The sequence below is a fragment of the Callionymus lyra genome, chromosome 16 (genome assembly GCF_982586985.1).
Source record: "Callionymus lyra chromosome 16, fCalLyr1.hap1.1, whole genome shotgun sequence".
NCBI lineage: Eukaryota > Metazoa > Chordata > Actinopteri > Syngnathiformes > Callionymidae > Callionymus > Callionymus lyra.
Genome location: NC_141833.1, coordinates 14,561,922 through 14,582,980, shown reverse-complemented (window position 1 = coordinate 14,582,980; position 21,059 = coordinate 14,561,922). Strand labels below are relative to the sequence as shown.

Below are 21,059 nucleotides of genomic sequence, written 5' to 3'. Positions count from 1 at the left end.
TGCGTGTAGAGTTACCCCTAATCAAACCTTCCAACCATTCTTACTTATGAGAATTAATATTGGTCACCATTCTTCTTTGTTAAGGTTATCTTTGTGTTTACCCAGAACATTGTAATAAACTTTATGTGGTGTTTTTGATCACGAGGTTTGTGATTTTTTTTTACTTCACTCTTTTGTCTCTTGCTTTTAACGTTTCATTATTTAAGCTAGAAAACTATCTTATAGCTAGCTAGCATTTTTAGAATCTTAACCTTTACTTTGTTGCAACATTCAAAGTGTTTCTCTGAATGATAACTTGGCAACAACATCTTTCTAGATTAATTTGATCAAATGTAAATTCAAACAAAAATATTTTCACTAAATCCGAGGAAACCAAATCAAAAAGGATTCAGTCAATTTCAAATACCACAAAAAAATATACTTTAAAAGCTTAAATAGGTCTAATGTACCTTCTCGAACCTATCAAACAATCTAGCAAAAAATGTCACATGTTGATTGAAAAAAATCGTATCTAGGTTTAGCACACAAAAGCTGAAAAGCTCCAGGTAAGCTCACGCTGGCTTCTGGATTCTTATCTGTTAAACCAAAACTTTGGCTAACTGTAGAATATCTGTCTTTGTTTTGACAAATTGAAATTCTGGGAAGTCGATTCAACCGAATACATCAAAGAGTATTTCCAAACAACAAGACATAAATCAGTTTCACTTCAGAACAAGGTTCAAAACAAAGACAGAAAACATTCTCTTTGAAATGGGCCAACCTGGCTAACACTTCCGATCGGAACGTAAACTGAAATCCAGTCGGACAAGGAGAGGCTAGACTACCAGGAGGCTGAGCTGACAGCCAGGATTCTATTAAGCAGGGAACATAAAGAGATTTTGCCTCGTTCCCGTCTCCCCACTGTGTACAGAGACACTTTAATAAAAGGAGAAAAGTTCGCTGTGACATTGCTTCCTGACCCGTGGTAACCACGGAGATGAGAAAGCGGATCCAGGGACCAGCTCTGTTCCCAGGCCTCGCTGGCCTACATGACAAACGTTGCCTCGATATATTAAGTCAAACAAAACTCTTATGTCTGCGGAAAAAAGTCTGTTGTGGATCTTCTCTGAGGGAAAAATGTAAAGGTCGTAGACTGGTTAGGAGTTTCCCTGCTTTTGATTTGAGACATCTTTTGTTTTCGGGCCCCTATCCCAAAACCACAGCAGTTCCCCAAACAACAATGTCACTGATGAAAGATAAAACCTGTAATGTAGCTCGACTTGAGCGTAGTTGTGGTTCGCAGTCACACAGCAGACATGAAAGAATCATTCCCAAAATTTGCGCCTGTGTTTTTTTTCCTGTGTACGGTTTGGACATTTTTAAATGTTTTGAACTTACCGTGATCCGTCCTGTAGCCTCCGTACGACTGCGCTGGCGGAGGGGTTGGTCGGAATTGAGAGAATTCCATCATGTTTTTGACTAAAGAAGAAAACAAGGTCAGCGACGATTTGTAGTTTCTTTCGAAGTTTAATCGAAAATATCAAATAGACTCCACTGTTGCAGTACGTTATTGTATTGTAGCGTGGAGCTTTATAAATGAGATCTCTCTTAGCGCTTGTTAAACATTTACATTAACAAAAATTGAGCAGTTATTAATACGAAAATCATAGATTTTCATTGTATATTCATTGTACTTTATAAAAGTAGCATAGACAATGGAAAGGAACAGAGTAAACGACAACACTTAGAAGATGATTTACGGAAAGATTTGCAAAGAATTCTATGAAAAAGCTATGAATAGTTCATTTGTTGTATATTTTGTAAATGCTAAGACCAGGAGCTAAAAGCTAAGCTATGCTAATATCAAAGTGGTTCGAAAGCAAGGACTGTGTAGAGTTTTCGGAAAACGATTCACTTCTTTTCCGAAAACTTTCTTCAGTTCCAAATGAGCAGGCAAACTGTGCTAAATGCTGTGGCGCGATCATGGAAACAACTTCAAATATATTTAAATATCCTGTTCTTGTTTTCTCATGTATTACTTACATGTTGTCGCCAACAGAATTTAACGTTTCAGAGGTCAACACAATTCAAACGCTAAACCGCCAGCCAAAAGTTACCATGGGCTATTAGCATAACTGAAGTACCAAATTGAAGACATTTTTTGAAGTCGTTGTTCAAGGGGGAGAAAGTTTTTGGAAGCGCTACGAACAAGAACTAGCAAAAAAAAACTCACCATAAGGTGTCGGTGGAGATATGGGAAAAGCTGGAGTGGGCGGAGCCATGTCACTTCCTGCTTCCACCGCACTGTCCAAGTCATGGGCTCTGTATTCCGCACTGTCGCTCCTGAAAATAAGGTGCTGGAACAGAAATACACACATTAAAAGAGGAACTTCCACAGGAATCTCCACAAAAAATGACTTCACAAGAGACGTACCTGAGGCTTGGGCGCTGCCGGGGAGTAGGTCCTCTGGTACTCGTCTGTCGCCCCCCATCCTGGACTACTGAAGCCAGACAGATCCGGTGCATCGCTTCCTTGTCGAGTCAAGGTCTGTGTGAGATCCCCCTCGCCGGACTGGACCGCTGGACACACAAGTAGACAGTAATGCACCTCCATTAGATCCAACCTTGAGTTGGTGGGTCTTCTGCCTGCAGGGATGTTTTATGGAGACAGCTGAGGAATGCTGATGGCGAGTGTTTGGGGGTAAGAGGAGGGGTCAATGTTGTGACTACTGAAGAGTGCCGCCACTCAGCACCCGGGTGTTAATTTGAGCCCTCCCTGTGAGCTCCGGCATGTCGACCCCGAAGAATGCTAATGATGCCGAGGTGCTAATGCCCCGTGGTCATTACTCACATTGTCCAAAGTTATCTCTGACCACAATCGAGGAATTTGGATTTTAACTGATAGTTTTGGACCTAAAGAATGTCAAACAAATTATTTTTTACTAAACTATCAATTTCTCAATTGATCGTTGTATCAATGAGTTGCTAATAACCTTTTGATACACTCATTTGAAACTGTTTATTAGCCATGATTTAGTGATCTTTGATCCGTTCCAATGATTTACCAACTACCTACAGTTAAGCTAGTTTTCTCTAAATGCCATTGAGAAAATGTTTTTGTCATCAATCTTCCAAAGTCACTTTCTAAACAAATCCGTCTACTCAAAGCCAGTATTACGTCTATACTGAATTGCAAGCTCTAAATATTTATTTTGCTACTGAAATTGTGCAATTGAGAATTTGGAAATTTACATAGTCTATCCCACTTAGGCCATGCATACCTCTGACAAGGAGCAAATATCACATAAAGATAGAAAACCAATAAATCAATGACACACTTAGATGATTTAACAGTGGCATCGAATATTTGTACGTTTTTTCTAGTACATGACATCCCTGAATACAGATAATACTACAAAAAAACACCAAAATCTATCAACTTCTCAGGATAATCTGACCAATCCTGCAATATTTACCAACAAACTCACTAACACCATCATCACTAAGCATATGACGTGTTCAAAAAAAAGAACCACCTTCTCTTCATGCTGTTTTCCTAGTTCTATGTGTTTGGTTGCTCTTTTTGCAGAAAAATCCCAAAGTTTAACAGTCTGATAAGTTCGGTATATAAAAGCTGATAACATCAATAAGATAAGATATTTTCTACTTGTTGGTGGCCCTCGGGGGACACTTAAAATACTTCAGCCGTAGCACTTCAGCAGACTCATTTCTTTTCGTGATAAACTAAAACATTTAGCCGTTTAAATGGAGTGTCTTTTGGGTTGCAGGGACAGGTACGCCTGTGGTATCGTGTGGAGTAAAAAATGATCTCTGCCTGAGGGCGTATTTGTTCCCTGTTTTGTAAATTCCTGAAGGCCTCCCCGTTTTGTGCCACCCTGCAACCATATAAACATACCAGAGCGTGATTCACACGCCAGCAGACACTTTTACTGCTCTTTGCCTGGAGATTCGAGCGAAAAAGAGGTCCTCAACTATAATGTAAGACTTCCGGATGTCACATATTACAGGTTTATAGACGGTACACTTATTTGAAAAAAGACAAGTTTGAGTGTTTGACTGCCATTGAAATTACGGTTCTGTACTGAAGATCAAATGATAAGATTCTGAAGTGACCAATGAGTTCCTCCACAACAAGGAAGAACCAAGTTGTAAGTCAAACCTGTCTTGCTATATTGTCAAGATTGATAACGCACTTTTGGGATTAAATTAGAGCTAAGCCAGAGGGCACACATACATCACCTACACCAGGGGTGTCCAAACTTTTTTCAAGGAGGACCACATACGATGCAGTAAAAACAAGTGAGGGTCAAATATGAAGAGACTAACTAATAGTTACTCCCCAAAAAAATGAAACTATATCTTCGACCAGAGAAGAAAAAACATTTTCGGTGTTTAGAAAATAGCATTGACACTTATCTTTACTTTGTGGAGTTAACCTATTATTTTGTAAAAAACAAAATACATTTTTAAAACATATATTTTTTACAATATAAAATATATTAGATTCTCTGGTTAAATAATATAGTTTATAACGATGACCATGGGCCGCATTAAACTAGCTATAGGGCTACAAATGCTCCCTGGGCCGCGCTTTGAATGTGTCTGACCTACTCAACGATGTCATTCATTAGCAAAAAAATGTGAACGAGTTATAAACTGATTCCGATAAAAAACTTTCAGGATTTTTTTTAATTTTGGTGACCATCAGGATCCAGGAAGTCTTTGAAGAATTCATTGTGAGGGGACTAGTTAAAGTTAATTTGTAGCCTTGGTTGTTTCACCGATAAAGAAAAAACAACTGCTGCGCTACCTTAGTACTTTTCTTGTATTATTGATTAATAATTGGGAGAATAAACCTTTCATCAAACGATCATATGTTATACACTCTCTGTAAATCAGCAACTAGAACTCTTCGATAAACTTTGTTAGCTTAGTATAAATCCAAATGCTCTATTTGAATTATTCCAGCACATTTAATAGAGTGAAAAAAATTTTTTTTCTACATATTGAAAAATACTGCTTGCCTCTAATTATCTAGATGTATTTATTTTTAAATAACAGTTTACATTTGCTAATATAATTATTATCTTGACTTTTATGTTGAGGTTAATTAACAACGATCAAAAAGCTGAGAGAGATTTTTTTGTTTTTGCTCAGAAGACTTGATGAAAGCTCCTTCTCTTCGTGCACCATTCCGATCCCCATCAGATAGCTCAACAGGCAAGTCTGGACAAGGAGTTTTTCTCCGAAGCATACTGAAAACATCTGAAAACCTGGCAACAACCCTGCTATTTCTGCCACTGAAGCACGCCAGGTGGGAGGCGAGTCGGGGGGAGAGAGATGGCCCTTTGTCAAGTCAACGATGAAGGAGAAGAATAGCTGATTCTACTTGAGAGGTTTTTTTTCAGAACAACCACAGTAAATCACCGCCACCACCACCACCACCGACCGGCCAGCTTACCTGTCTGCTGTCTGCCCTTCAGTGTCCCGCTGTTAGAATCGTTAAATCTGAGTTTGATTCCATTGGAACACTTGGTCACGGAGCCGTTGACGTGGGTCCCGCCGTTCCTCTTGATGGAATTCTTGTTCGATATCGGCACGAACGTCGGGTCCAAGTCCATGATGAGTTGGTTGAGCTGGTCGATGGAGTTGTCGATATCCATGGTGAGGGTCTTGAACTCCTCGTCTCGTTTGATGATGTTGTTGTTGTTGTTGAGCGTGGCCGTGTCCTTGCTGGCGTCTGTGACTGTGTCCGGCTTATTTTTGGACGGTTCCACGGCATTGGCTTGTTTGTTTTCTGGGTATCTCTCTGCGTCATTTCCGTCCTCTGGCATGTAGATAAACTGTTGTGCCGCAACCATCTGTTGTTGGCGTACCCAGGACTGCGTAGAGTAGCTTCCTTGTCTGTAGACGTGCTGCTTTGGCATGGACGTACCGCTGGGATTAGAGGAAGCCACAGAGTTGCTTCTCGAGCCAAGACGAACCACTCGAGCGTCGGTGTAGTTTCTCTCGTACTCCTCCATGGCATGAGGTCCGGCCTGATGGTGCTGGCTCTGCTCCTCGCCCGCCGGGCTGCTGAAGCCATCTGACAAGAGAGAGTTCTGGCTGCTCTTGTGGCAGGAGGATGACAACGTCCCGAGGCTGTCCACACTGTGTAAATCATGACCCGTGATGACTTCATCATCCAAGATGTCGGTTTCCCTCTCCTGAGGGCGGGGATCGCCGTTGATGTGCACTTGAGCCGGGACGATCTGCTGGATGCTTATTTTAGACTCCTGGTCATCCATCTCTTCAAGGGAAGGGTCTTCGACGCCGAAGCCGCTCAGTAGACGCTTTAGCTGAACCTTCTCCTTCTGGCTGGGCCCCTGATTCTGCTTAACCACACCGGCAGTGGTGGCGGCACTGGGGATGGGAGTGGGTTTATCTGCCCACAGGGAAGTGCTAGACAGGCCAGAATCACTGCTGACGGAGAGGGCGTGGTCACTGTGGTCAGGGCTGGAGGTGGCGGAAGTCGTGCGGATTCCTCGGACCAGCGTCGCTTCGCCTCCGTTGGGGGTCCTCTTGGTCGTGGATTTGTCCTGGGTTACGGCTTGAGATCGTGGCGCTGTAAGATAGAAGAGATGCAGCGCTTCATACACTCAGCTGGAATAGTCACACACACAGACAAACACACAAAGCCAACTTAAAAAAGCACAGTAGATATGAAAAAATGAAGCCAAATGAGGCGTAACAGTGGGAGTGAAAGGGTGGTCTTATGGGAGAGGGTTGTCGCTTGGACTGACCAGATGAGAAATGAGTACACCAGAAAAAGAACAGCTCTTGAAAAAGACAAAGAAAGAGAGGTTGACCGGTCAGGTGGTTTGGACACATGGAGAGACGGATGACATTTGAAGGAGGATATGGAAGTACTGGGTAAAAGAAGAAGACAGGCTTTTATGTTTGTGGATGGGATAGAGGAGGACATGACGGTCATAGGTGAGATGAGGGAGGACACACAAGTTGGATACAGTGGATGAGTCAACCTCTAATAAAAACAAAAAACAAAGAATTCCCAGTACCTCCTTCAGGGTACGAAATAAAAACAACTTTTTTTCTAAAGACTATCAACTGGCAAAAGTAGGAGCAAGTCCCCATTATCTTGGTCCTCATGTTGAGCTTGACAGCTGTAAGTCCAGATCTTCCCCTTGTTATTAAGTGATTGCCCCTCTTGCCTGCCTCTTGACCTTCTCTAATCCCCGGGACTACAAGAGCTAAACACAAAGGTCAGTCGTTTTCAGAAAGCCTTTTCTTGCACCAGATGAAAAAAGAAAACTGCCTCACGTACTTGCCTTTGAGTCCGACTCGGAACTAAATACCAGATGATAAAAGTGCTCCCTCTTCTTTCCCCTAAAACTGCTGCATCTACTACTCGACTCACCCCCCCCCCCTCCACCTTGTACAAACAATCTGGTGGGACTCACATCCGGACTTGTAAAGCCTCTGTCAGGCCTCCACGCGGGTCACTTCCCAACAAATCCCCCCATGCAGCCCATCTATCGACGATCGGGCAGATGTCCCATCGTGCTGACCCCTTGCGTCGCCCTACCTCCTTCCCCTCCCCCTTCCCCTACATCCAAGAAGACAATTCTTACCTTTGTCTTCTCTGCCAGGTAAGAACGCGAGACGATCCTAACATCCAGACAAACCACCAGTGAATAGACGAGAGTCTCGAGAGCAAGCATGGCTCCTCCACGGATAATGCTCAGGGTCAAATCGAGTTACTCCGAGTGACTTGGCTCCGCTTTCTTTTCTGCGCCGAGAAGGTGAGAGTGTATGCACTTCCACACAAGGGGGGACCTTGAGATCTCCAAATAAGGGCACTGGAATGTAAACAAGTGAGGCGGAACTTCGGGAGGGAAGGCGGGACGGAGAGAAAAGCAGTAACCCGACCTCTTGCCCCTCCATCAGGGGGACTACCCCTACGCGGGAGGGGTTGTGAAAAAAAAAAGTCACCGAAGAAAAAGAAAAAGAGGCGGCCGGAGAGGATCAGAGAATGAAAACAACATTCCAAGAGCTCCCGAGACTTTTTTTTTTTTTTGAAACTCTTTTAATTAAAGCAATCCATTGCCTTCTTCTTCCTTCAGGCAAAACTCTTGTTTTTCCCTAAACAAAAACAGATGTGCGCTCGACTCAATGACGGGTTTCTACAGCTGTTTTTATCGTGACCTTATGGATATCCGTCAAAACATTCATACGCAGCATTTATCGTGCTGGTCGCGGCGGGCTTTGGCAGATCGCCTCCCCCCCTTCCACCATGAGGTCGCTATGACTGGCTATGCAATTATCATTCTCCCGCCGTCTTAGTTACAGCAATCCGACTACACACGGCCGGTCGGAAGCGTAATGACGATAATAATCGTGTTTGGTTTTTTTCCACCCTCAACCCACGGCGGAGACAACAACCCTGGGAATTTTTTTCCCGCTCCGTACAAGATGTACAGGACGCCGTGTTCAAGTACGGCGAACTTTAACCAGCCAGTTCCTGCTCGGCAAATATTTGATAGCTGCAAAAATAAATCAGCTACTTCAACAAACTAATAGTGATTCAGCAGTTCCTTCCGTTTTATTTTCCCAGAAATGATAATGAGGAGATTAGTGGATAAAGTGTTGCTTTACTAAGCAGTTTGGTTTGTTTAGCTTCGTAGCTTTTGTCCGCAAATTGGAATAAAGAAAGAAAAGTACGTATATTTTTGGGTTTATTTTCATGGAAAAGGTGTCAGATATGGTCAAGCAGGAGTTTGTTTTTCAACGGAGAAACTAAAAAGGTTGTGAACAGATCATTAAAGCGTTAACACTTTTTGAATTAAGCTACGCTAACATTAGCGTAGACGACGCAGGTTCAAGTCCATGTTAAGACTTGTCTGACCGCCTTTCTCGCTTCATTGAACTTTTTTTTATGAACTCATAAGAAATAAGCTGCTTGGCAGGGGTATGCATTCTATTATTAGTTTCATTAGCTTATCATCTTAGTAGAAAAAAAACAAACAATGGATAAACCATGAACAGCTGCCAAATTCAAAGTTGTCAGTTGTTTTTTAAACGCAAAACAAAGTACATTGGATTTGGTTGGAACTGGTGATGATTTGACACACTTTTGGTGAATTAGCTTGCTAGCTTAGCATTAAAGCAGCACTCCACCATCAAAATCGTGCCAATACAATTATTATTTATTTTCAGGAGAATAAGCTACGCCTGTAGATCAAAACTAACCCATTTGGTATTTTTATTTATTAGAACCATAAAAGTTTCCTAAACAAAACCTGAAATCTGAGTGTGGCGTCTAAATGCTAGTAGTTTAGCAACAACAACAAAATGTTATTATAAATGAGAATATTCATATATCATTACAAGTATTTTTAATTAATTTAATTTTAATTCAGTTATCAAATCTATATTATAAAACAATCCGACACTAGGTCCATTTCTAAAAACTACTATGGTGGCATCTTATAAAAGTGATGGAAAGTCATCTGCCAGAGACTTGGATTATATTTCCAGACCCTCGACTTCACGTCAAATTCCTTCACACCTGAAGCCCATAAATCAGGCTGATTACATTCCCCTGTGGCCGATCTCCTCGCCGCTCCTTCAATTCAGACAGTTTGACCCACTTGTCGCCTCCACTGATCCGTCTTTGTCGGTCAACGATTTCCTCTTCTGCCTGATAAACTGACCCGTTATTGATGATTTCTGCATTTGTTACGTCCGTCTTCACCTTCCCTTCGTCCAGAGTTCAAATAAGAAACGACATCCTGCAACACGAGCATATTTGTAGCTCTTGAGAGTATTTTAAAACTAGCTGTGAATTTATTCAACAGTTTCTTAGAATTAAATGTTTTATTTGGGATTAAATCAGTGTTTTAAATGAAGATGAAAGCAGTTATGAGTTATATAAGAGCTGATGTGACTTTTCAAACTCATCCCTGTAAAGACAAAAACAAACACTGAAGTTCTCATCTTCCTCTTCTGTGGCGTCTATTTTTGGTTGAGTTGTTTACATTTCTGTGATTTATTTTAGTCGAGAACTTTGAGGATAGTTGGAAAAAGTTTGAGACCAAAAATGATTGAAAAAAGTAAATCATTAATAAAACGCACAAAAATGAAACGTAACAAAAATAAAAGATGTCATAATAACTTGTATGTAGGTTTTTTTCGTAAATATTTTTGAACAAAACAACTTGTTGCCTAAAACAGAAAATACAATTTTAGTTGTTATGCTATTTGAATATTTATTTTATTATTATCATGATCGTGTTTCTTTGACTAAAAACTAAATCTGTAATTATATTGTATAATTATTATATCTTTTTTTACATTACATTATTATCAGAATTTTGTTTCTTTTACTTAAAACTAAATCTGTAATAATATGATTTATATTTTAATAATTTTTTTTTTTTTTTGCAAGTTTACATTATTATCAGAATTTTGTTTGTTTTACCAAAAATCAAATCTGTAATTATGTAATTCGATTTTATTTTAGATTAGATTTCTTTTACTTGAAATCAATCTGAAATTATATTATTTAACTTTTTATTTTTTCTTCTTATAACATTATCATCGTGATTTTCTTTATTTTACTTAAATAGATTTTTTTTTCTAGTTTTTTTTTTTTCTTTTGTTTGTTTACATCCATTCTTAGTTCTTTTATTTTTCATTATGATTGTTTTTATTGTAAATTAAAATTAAAGTCTTCTATTACATTTTCGAGTATTTTTGTTTTTATATGATTATTATTATTATCCGTTCTTAGATTATTTTACTTAAAATCTAATCTGTACTTATTGTTTATTAGTTTTTCGTTTTTTTTTCTTTTTAAAATATAATTAGGTTAATTTACTTTAAATCAAATCTCTAACTAATAAATTAATCATTAATTTTCTGAGTTAAAATGCCTGAAACAGAACCATGTTCTTCTTCCCCTCCGACTGTTTTCATGGCGACTAAAACCCTCTGGATGTTTGTTTAACTCCAGCGATCGTTTTCTAAAAATCCGGCTCTTAATTCCCACTCGGGGATAAACACTCTCTCACTGGCGATTGAAGTAAATTAGCTTTTCTTTTCACAGGTTTAGCACAGCCGTGGCAAACGTTCTTTAAGACTTCCTCCGCCCGTCCGGCCGGTGCGTGACCGCCCTTCCAAAAAGGTCCGCGGCGGCGTCTGCCGGGTGTGTGTGTGTGTGTGTGTGTGTGTGTGAGGGGGGGGGGGGGCTGGTAAGTATATGTAGAATTCCAACAAAGCTCCCAGTCTTCCCTCTCACATCTAGTGTTTACACGAGAAAACAAGCCTGTAAATATCCCACATGAATGCTTCTGATTCGAGAGCACAGCTCCATAAATCCTCCTCTTTCTTCTTTGATGACACGTTTTCTTTTGAAACTTTATTTGTTTCAAATGAAAAGCAGAAGAAGAAAAACTCTTATTTTCATCAAGCGGTTTATAAAAACACTCAATGAATCCTGGGAATGGGTGGATGTGAGTTTTTTTTTGTTTTTTTTAAAGTGCCACCGCCGGTCGCCCGCTATTCTGGGCGTGCTGGCGCCCACAGCCGGGACAGAACCGCCCTCGACACGGTGGCTCTGAGTGTTTGTGTCGAAGCTACTCATTTGATCGAGAACCTTCTCCAGAACCGACAGAAATGTTTCCTCTTACCTTCTCCGTCACAGATGTTCTGGTAGGAGTCCCAGCGTGTCAGGGGATCAGCCGTGTTGTAGTCCACCACCACGTCCACGCCGTTGTGCCATCGCTCGGCTCCTGAAGAGACGGATGGTGATGAAACGGTGGGTGCCATGTGCAGACCCGGAAAGAATCACAACATGCATCATCAAAGTACAAATGTTTGTTTTGTTTCCTCCTCGTGAAGAACAAAAGGTTTTTGGTTCTAATGAGGAAAAAGGTTTTAGTTCCTGTGAGATGGTCCTGGGTCTGCCCCATGGTCTCCTCCCAGTTGTCCAGGAGACATCTAGTCTGAGTCACCTCCACTGGCTGTTTGGATGTAAAGGAGCTGCAGTTCTACTACGAGTCGCTCATGAATGGCTGAGCTCCACGAAAATAATCTTTTTAGCAGCTTCCATCCCCAATTTTTATTTATTTATTTATTTCACGACAGACTATACTAATGACTGAGGGCAGACTCGAGAAAATTTGATGACGTTCCCAAAAATCTTTATTTTGACTCGACTATCTAAACTTTATTAAAAGCACTTTATGTATAAATTGAAATATTTGTTTGTTTTTTTTGCTAGCTTAGCATGCTTGTAGCTTAGCAACGAAAACAAAACATATTTTATTATATTTTTCATTAGTTTTTTTTTTTTTTTTTTTTTTTACCACATTATCATGATTTTGTTTATTTTACTTAAATTAATTGTTTTTTTTCTATTGTAAATTAAAATCTGTAATTATTAAATTTTTTGAGTATTTTATTTTTATTTAGTTTTTCGTTTTGCATTATTATTATCCGTTCTTGGTTTATTTTACTTAAAATTCAAATCTGTATTTATTTTTTATTTATTCGTTTTTCTTTTTTTAACAATATCATATTTGGTTTATTTCACTTAATATCAAATCTAGCATGCTTGTAGCTTAGCAACGAAAACAAAAACTTTTTTTTTCTCGTTATTAGATGTGAAAATATTTGCATTTATTCAAAAAAAGATATATAAAAAATAATAACATATCATATGATGCTCCTGTAGAAGGACTTAGAGTACAACCTCTTTTATATCAACTCATTTATATGTATTTGATATTTAATCATGGACCAGTTAAATCCGTCAATAACACTGATGACAACTTCATCTGATCATTAATGCAAATGATAAAAAAAAAGGGGGAATTTATTTGTTTCATATGTAACGATTGTAAAGAGATAAATAAATGGCTTAACCGACAACAATACTAATAACGATAATAAGGTTAGAAAAATACATTTTAAGGTCGATTCAGCATTAATTCAATTAAATAAGTATCGCAAATATATCCAAGAGTAAGATGTCTTTGTTTAAATTCATGAAAAAATTGCCAAAATAAACAATGAATTTTCTGTAAAATGGGAGATTTCTATATGTGTTAATCCTTTTATATAAATATAATTACATTTAATTTGTATGTAATTTTTTACATTTGCTTTAAATCATTTGCTTCATACTACTCATAGTCATTTCCTGTTTGTGTTCTTTTCTGCTCATTTAAAATATATATATATATATATATATATATATATATATATTAAAAAGACTCTGGAAGTTTTTTTTAAATTAATTTATAAATTTCGAATCGAAGATTTCTGACTTTGTTAATTCATTGTCGTTTTCTCACGTCTTCTTATAATAAAATAAAAGTAAAATAAGTTTTTTTATAACTTAGCAAAGATCTTCTATTTACTGATTCATTAATTTTCCTCTTTCTTTGTTAAATGAATCGAGTTAAAGATCCATCAAAACTCTCTTTATCCTGATTTTAAAAATCCTCAAATAAACTGATCAATAGAACGTTGACTTGTTAGCGACATGCTAACGTCATTTGCTAACCTAAAAAAAATCATTTTCCACCGGTGTGGCCCTGCAGGGCCGCTCATGCTGAGCTCCTTTTCCCACTCTGTCAGCACACACTCCACGCTACACTTCCCCTCAGCAACATTCCACACTTCCTCACCCCCCGGGGGAGATGGTGTGGAGGGGGGATCACGTAATAGCACGGAAAAGGGGGGAAAAAAAACCTACCTGGTATCTTCTCGGGACCCTCGGAGAAAATCAGCTCCACTTTTCCGTAGTCTGGGAATCTGGGATCTGAAAGCGAGACTCAGTGAGTGTTTGTGTTCCAAAATAAAAGACCAGGAGAGCGAGCGAGACCTTTGTTGGCGTTCTCCAGGTCCTCCTTCTCGAACATCAGGTTGTATCCCTGCACGGCTCCCGTGTGGAACTGCAGCCTGAAGACCACCTGGCGCTCCGTGGTGATCTCGCTCTTGTGGTAACACTTGATCTGAGGAAAAGAAAAGGAGTTTAAAAACGAGAGTAAAAACTTTGAATGGAGAGGATGTAACTGTTCTTCACCATGATGTCTCCTTTGAGGAGCTGAGCCGGCTCCAGGACGACACAGATGCGACCCCTGTGGCCCGACCCCACGTGACTGAGGAACAAGATTCAAGTTGTTTTAACACATTTATCTTCGATTTTTTAAGTCAAAATCAGTTTTTTAAAATCTTTAATATGAAAATTGAGACGGTCTTACTTCTCCATCTGAAGACCTATTGTCTCATTTCAGTAAATCTCTAAATGAAGGAGCTCAGTTAGTGGCTGAGATGACGTCCAACGATTCAAACCAATGGTTTACAAGTAATTTTCGTTCATAAAAGAGGATTTAAATGCTCAAAAGACCAGGCACAGGGTGGCTCGAGGGCCACACGAGGCCTCTTGATAGCATCCATCTGGACCGTTTCAATAAAAAATATGAACATTATCAATGTGTCTTCTTAATCTGAAAAATCATTTTTGTGAGTATTTCTTGTCCCGCAAAATAAAATTAAAACAATATTTATTTTAGATTAAGTTCCTATTAATTCGATTCACATTTCTCTTTATAAATGTTTTTTTTGAAGAAAACATTTTTTTTGTTTGCACTACGTTGGCAATAAAAGTCGTTTTTGCTTTTAAAATTAAATCTGTGATTATATTCTTTTTCTAATCTCTTCAATATATATTAAATAAAGTTTTTTTCTGGCATTTCACAACAATTTTTCCTTCCAATAATATATAATAATATTATAACAATAATATATATATATTTTTATGATGTTTTTACATTATTTTATTTATTTTTTAAATGTAATAGTTTGAATGTATTGAAAAAAAGTTTAAAAATAATAATATATGAATTAAATATGTTTAATTTCTTCACATATCAATACTAGGTATATATAATATATATATAAAAGAAAAATAGAATATTGAAAATCGTATGAAATAAAACTGCAAAAGATCCTTTTTGAAATTATTGAGTTATTTTTTCATGTTTTTAATCAGTATTTATTTTCAAACTATTTTACCTATTATACCATATTATTACTATGTATAAAAACCTCCCATAAAATCAATTGGCAGACCCGGATTTAGCCCTCGAGCCACGTCTTTATAGTAGGGTAATATGTTTCTAAAAAGTCCAGCTAATGAGTATTAAACATACGTCAACAATACAAAAGTGTTTCAGGAGAGTAAATAGAAACTTAAGAATGGAATGTAAAAAGTTCTAAGAGAGACTTACTAGACTCCAGAGGAGTAAACCGCCTGCATGCCCTGATACACCTTGACATACGGTCTGCAGACTAAAGAAAAAGGAGAGAAAAAGGTTTTGTCAAAAATGCAACATGAGCTCAATAAAGAAGGAATTTATCCTCAAAAAAAAGTGACGTTTACGAGCAAATTTGATTTAAAACCTGTCAAAAAGAAAGTTCCTGTTCAGCGTTCGCGTGTTTATTGAGGAAAAAAACGTGGGACAAACCTCCAGTGGAGTCGAAGTTGGGGATCCCGTGGAGGACGAGGCAGTGAAGGAACAACGGCGATGCGTTGATCTTCATGGAGCCGCTCAGGAGGCTGTTGAGGATCCACACGTACCTGAGGAGGAAACACTCAGATGTTCACCAGCGATCGGCCAGATGTTAGGAGCACGTCCCAGCTACCAAGGGTAGGCTAGGGACACTCATCGGCTCTGAAAATAACCTCCTGAGATAACAAAAGGGATACCTCAAACACATTTGTTTTTTAGACCTTTGACCCAAGGGTTAGGGACTTTTTTTCTTCTTTTTTTTTTTACATTATTTGAGTATTTCTGTAACAATTGAGTATTTACTGTCCCTAAAACAAATGCCAAAATATCAGATTTACATTTTTACATTTTTTATCATTTACGTTCCAATAAATTCAGATAAAATTAAATAATATGTGATAAAATTCAAATTTACCATATTTTACTTATTGCTTGATAATGTACGATTACACTTTTTTAAATAGTATTTTTTTTTGCAAAATCTTATGTTTTTTTTTTTCTCTTGTCTCCAATAACTTACTTACTTCTGACGGCAAATCGATTGAATCCAATATAAATGTGTTTTTTTTTATGACATTATCAATTCATTCATTTGAATTAATCATTTTTAAATATAAAATAATGAAAAAAAAATCCTCTTTAAAATATAAATACATGATTTTTAATAATAATGTATTAATTTAATTTGATGTAATTCAAACAATTGTTTAACTTATTTTTCATTCAACATGTTTGTTTTTATTGTTCCTTAAACTGTATTAAAGAAAACAACTTATTTTGCCTGTATATCGGATTCATTTATTTTTTTTTTCCCACCATATTTGTTTCATAATTTTTTAAAAATCACAAAATTAAATAATATACGATAAAATGCCAATTTACCTATTTTCTTTTTATAATGTGGCACCATGAGTACACTTTTTAAATATTATTTTTCCTCTTGTGTCTTTTCTACTGATTTTTATTTTTTTATTATTATTTCCAACTGTGACTCATCAATTAAATAAATTAAATACAATTGTTTTACAATTTATTTTTTTAAAGGCATGTTAATAAAATTACCTATACATATTTTTTATTATTATTTCAATAATATACATTTAATTTAAATGTAAAAGATAAATAAAAACAATGAAAAAAACAGGATTTCTTTTTTCAAGTTTAAAAAAAGCTGTTAAAAACTTTTTTACATGATCAGATTCACAGTTTGTTCTCAATTAACATGTGTTTTGTTCTTCAACAGTGGGAGGAAACCGGAGTAAACCATCACACGCTGTGACTTCACCACAGGAGTGTCGAGCAGGTCAGACTCAACCAATAGATCCCAGAGTGAGCGTCGGAGGATTAGAGCAGATCATCACAGGAAGTCAAACTGATCTCAATAATTAAGAAAAAAAAAAAAAAAGCTGTTGAATCAGGTGTCACAGTGGGGGGGAGGAAGGGGGCGGGGCCAGACGGCGGGGGGATTACGGGAGGGCGTGATGGTGTTTACGGTCTTACCGTTTCTGCGAGGGTGTCATCAGCGCTGAGACCTTATCATCGTAGTATTTCCTCATGGCGAAGCGGTCCAACGCCTGATCAGCACTTTGAAGGAAACACACACACACACACACACACAGTTTTAAAACCGGTCATGTGACCCTCGGAGAGGGAAAGTTGCAGCGACGTCCAGCAGGGAGGAAGAATGGCGGCTCTGAGCAAACACCAGTGTGTACTCAGAGCACCTAGAACCAACAGGCCTTTCAGCAAAAGCTCTGTCTCCCCCCGACTCTCTCCCCCCGACTCTCTCCCCCCGACTCTCTCCCCCCGACTCTCTCCCCCCTTCATTGTCGCCTCATTGTTTCACTATCTCTTCCTCTCCTGTCTTCACCTGGGCGACCCGGCCCTCCTCCGGGGCTCCGGTCCTGGTTCCATCCGACCATTGAAACACATCAGTGAAAACACAAGAAAGTATCTTTGATATATCTGGAAAATCAGTAGATTTGGCTCAAATAATGACGCGAGTCAATCATTGATGAAGTATTTTAAGGTCATTTCTGGGAATCTTTTTATAATTTATCCCAAATAGTTTTTTCTTTAAATATTTCATGACTATAATCATCATTTTTGTTGCGATTGTAAACACTTAATCCATATATTCTTATTATAATAAGAGCTCAAGATAAGAAAAAAACAAAACATTTTTTCAGAAAAGTTAATAAAAAACTTTAAAAAAACTAGTGACAATTATAAAAAAAGAATAAATACATTCCAAAATTAAATTTAAATATACACTTAATACATTTATTATTAATTATAGCTAAAGATTTGAATTAAAAAAAATAAAAAATAAAGAAAAAGTTAATCAATTAAAAAAAAAAAGCAACAATAAAAAAAGAATAAATACTTTGTTAAAGTAAATTAAAATATACACTTAATACATGTATTATTATTATTATAGCTAAAGATGTGAATTCAAAACAAAAAATTAAGAAAAGTAAATTAATTCAAGAAAAAAACTAGTAACACTTTTTTTTAATGAATAATATGAAAAAGAAAATATACACTTAATACATGTATTATGTCATTATTGTCAAATGTTGTGTAATAATCAGAGCTAAAGATGTGGATTTGAAAACTAAAACTAAAAAGTGAAGCAATGTAAATAAATTCAAGAAAACAAATTGTAAAAAGGTCTTGAAATAAACGAATATATAAATAAATTGGAAAAATATCTCTGATCTCAATTATGTCATTATGTTAAACGTTGTTTTAATAAGCGTTAAAGATGTGGATTTAAAACAAAAACAACTAAGTTTAGGAAATAAAACGAGCAACAGATGTTTAAAAATCGTCATAAATTGCTAAAATATCACTTATAATGCGTCAATTAGAAAGTATATAGTTAAATAAAGAGAAAAAAAACATTTTACTTTTAAATCACTGCTTTGTCTCAATGTTTATTCATTAAGAAGTATGAAAAAAATATATATATATATATATAATATAAAATATAGAAATTAAAAGAATTTAAGACCATTTTTCTTATTTACATACTTGTTAAAGTAGTTTAATGGAAATAAAATTATAAAAATTGAACCATATTTTCATATTAAATTGGAAGAAAAGGATCTGAAATCTGTATATTGTAGAATTAATAGTTAACATAAGTATTAAGAAAATCATGATATGAAACCAAATAATACTTAAAATAGTGTTGGGGAAAAAAAAGAAGAGATAATAGCTTCACAAAAAAATAACAAATAAATATATAACAGAAAAATGTACTTTTTTTGCACAAATATTGTTATTTATTGAAACAGGAAAATGATAGAAAATTAGAAAACGAATTAAAACAACAATAATTGATGATAATATGAGATGTTCTTGATAATATTTCTGGCGCCAGCATCTTCTCCTCAGACCCTCAGGTGTCGGTTCGGCGTCCCACGATAAAGCCGACCGCGAACCCGACACTGAGACCAGGAGCCGCCGCCGCGGCGTGTAAAACGCTTCTCGTCTGAATCACTGCAACTCAATCCTCGGTGATTCACGGCTTTTAATTGTGCTTTTTGGAACTTTGACTCACGACCCGGATCGCCTGGAGTCTGAGCTGTTTTGATAGAATCCGCTCTGACATTTGTGTTATTGTTCGACAACCGACTCGTCATCCTTGACTCACACGGAGGTAGAAAAAGATGGTTACCTGGCGGACACGTCCGTGAAGTGCACGAAGGAGGAGATGATGACACCGATACGACCTTTGCCCCCCTGGAGAGATGGGGAAAAAAACCCACTTTTTAAGTATTTTTTTCAAACATGGCGATTTCTCGCAATCGTGACTCACCCTGCAGTGGATCACCACCACGTGCAGCGGGTCGGCGTTGAGCCAGCCCTCCATGGCTTTACAGATGGTGCAGATCTTATCCAGGGGTGGAGCGTGAAGGTCCGGCCAGCCCGTGTCCAGGGTCTGGAGACAAAACGTTCGTCAACAAGAAGTCTGGGGGAAAAAAAACTAGCATCTGCCTCACAGACGCTCACCTTGTGATTCATCCTGGAGAGATCGAGTCGTTTCTCCGACAGGTTGATGATCTGAAGAAACACAATGTTTCAATGATGATGTCATTATGTTTAGATGAAAAACACTTTTATGTTTTTCTATAGTAAGTGAGTTAACGCATGGAAGTCAAAATAATGTTCTTTTTATTTGCATTTTGACATACTTTGCACTTTGTTCTTTTTTTTGCACTTTGTTTTTGTTTTTTATGAAACTATCGTCTGCTGTGAACTGTTTTTTTCCTAAAGAATATCTCCAGTCCATCAAATCTAATCTAATCTAATAATCATTTTACAAATTAAAACCAGGTTAAGAAAGAGACAACATGGAAGACGAACCTGACATAAATTAAAAATAATAATAATATATATATCAATACAGATAATTAGTCAAATGTTTTTATTCTTAAACTGATGATACGCTTTATGAATTTAATTAATATCAATATATGATAGAGACCAGAATTATTAATTTTTTTGGTCAAAAATGTCTCCTGAAGAATTTTGGGAAAATTATTATTATATAAGAACCAAAATATTTATTTTTAATACAATTATAGAGAAAAGATAATATAGGAAAAGCACACAAAAACACTAAACATTATATTAAATAAATCATTCAAATCGCATGAAATAATAGTAGAAATATATATAAACAGTACAAGTAAATATATTAACACAACATTAATGAAAAATAAATATAACAAAATAAAAGGTGAATAAAAATAATTGATTAAGAAAGTTGAAGCTAACAGGAATTATTATATTCGATTAATTTCTGCAAGAAGTTAAAACTATTACTTTAGCTAATTTTTAACTATTTAGTCGGATGATATGCAAACTAAAATACGTCTTTCTAACAAAAATACAAATAAAAACAAAAAAACAAACAAATTATAATTAAAATAATATAAAATAAAAGTATAAACATCTTAAAAATATTTATATAAAAAGTATATATACATAATAATATATACAATTTAATTAAACCATAATCTTTACTGCTTTTTTTAATTTTTAAATGTATTATTGCAATAAAAACATATTTAAAGAAACGTATAAAGAAAATAAAATGTAAAAACATTTTTTATTATTATTATACTTTTATTACTGTTTATTAAAAATGTTATCATATGAAAAATAAAATACAAATTTGTGAGAAATATAAAGAAAAGACAATATATAAATAAAGAAATGTTTTTCTTCTCAAAAACCAGTAAAGCCTAAATTATTTTTTACAAAAAATTATAATAAAAAGTAAATATATTTTTATCTGATTTCATTTATGTATTTATTTTAGGTATAAAAAAAGAACTAGGAAAGTTTAAATAATTACTTTTTTAATATATACTGTATATATATATTATTTCCAGTTTAAAACAAATCTAATTAAAGGGAAATCACATTAAAAAAAAACTATTTATATTAAAAAAAAAAGTGGAA

The 21,059-nt window shown here is 36.3% G+C and overlaps 1 protein-coding gene across 2 annotated transcripts in view; it reads right to left on the bottom strand.

Annotated features, from left to right (window-relative positions):
* Positions 1-21,059, bottom strand: part of LOC148063835 (tensin-3) — a 40,752-nt gene that overhangs the window by 8,798 nt on the left and 10,895 nt on the right. For both annotated transcript variants that reach the window (XM_087810265.1, XM_087810266.1), the window contains exons 3-16: positions 19,602-19,652; positions 19,408-19,530; positions 19,267-19,331; positions 17,082-17,165; positions 15,537-15,649; positions 15,300-15,360; positions 14,093-14,168; positions 13,892-14,021; positions 13,763-13,828; positions 11,691-11,792; positions 5,462-6,604; positions 2,414-2,559; positions 2,213-2,336; positions 1,378-1,458 (exon numbers count right to left, since the gene is read on the bottom strand). In XM_087810265.1, the coding sequence (XP_087666391.1) occupies positions 1,378-1,458; positions 2,213-2,336; positions 2,414-2,559; positions 5,462-6,604; positions 11,691-11,792; positions 13,763-13,828; positions 13,892-14,021; positions 14,093-14,168; positions 15,300-15,360; positions 15,537-15,649; positions 17,082-17,165; positions 19,267-19,331; positions 19,408-19,530; positions 19,602-19,652 (2,365 nt within the window). The remainder of the gene's footprint in view (positions 1-1,377; positions 1,459-2,212; positions 2,337-2,413; positions 2,560-5,461; positions 6,605-11,690; positions 11,793-13,762; positions 13,829-13,891; positions 14,022-14,092; positions 14,169-15,299; positions 15,361-15,536; positions 15,650-17,081; positions 17,166-19,266; positions 19,332-19,407; positions 19,531-19,601; positions 19,653-21,059) is intronic.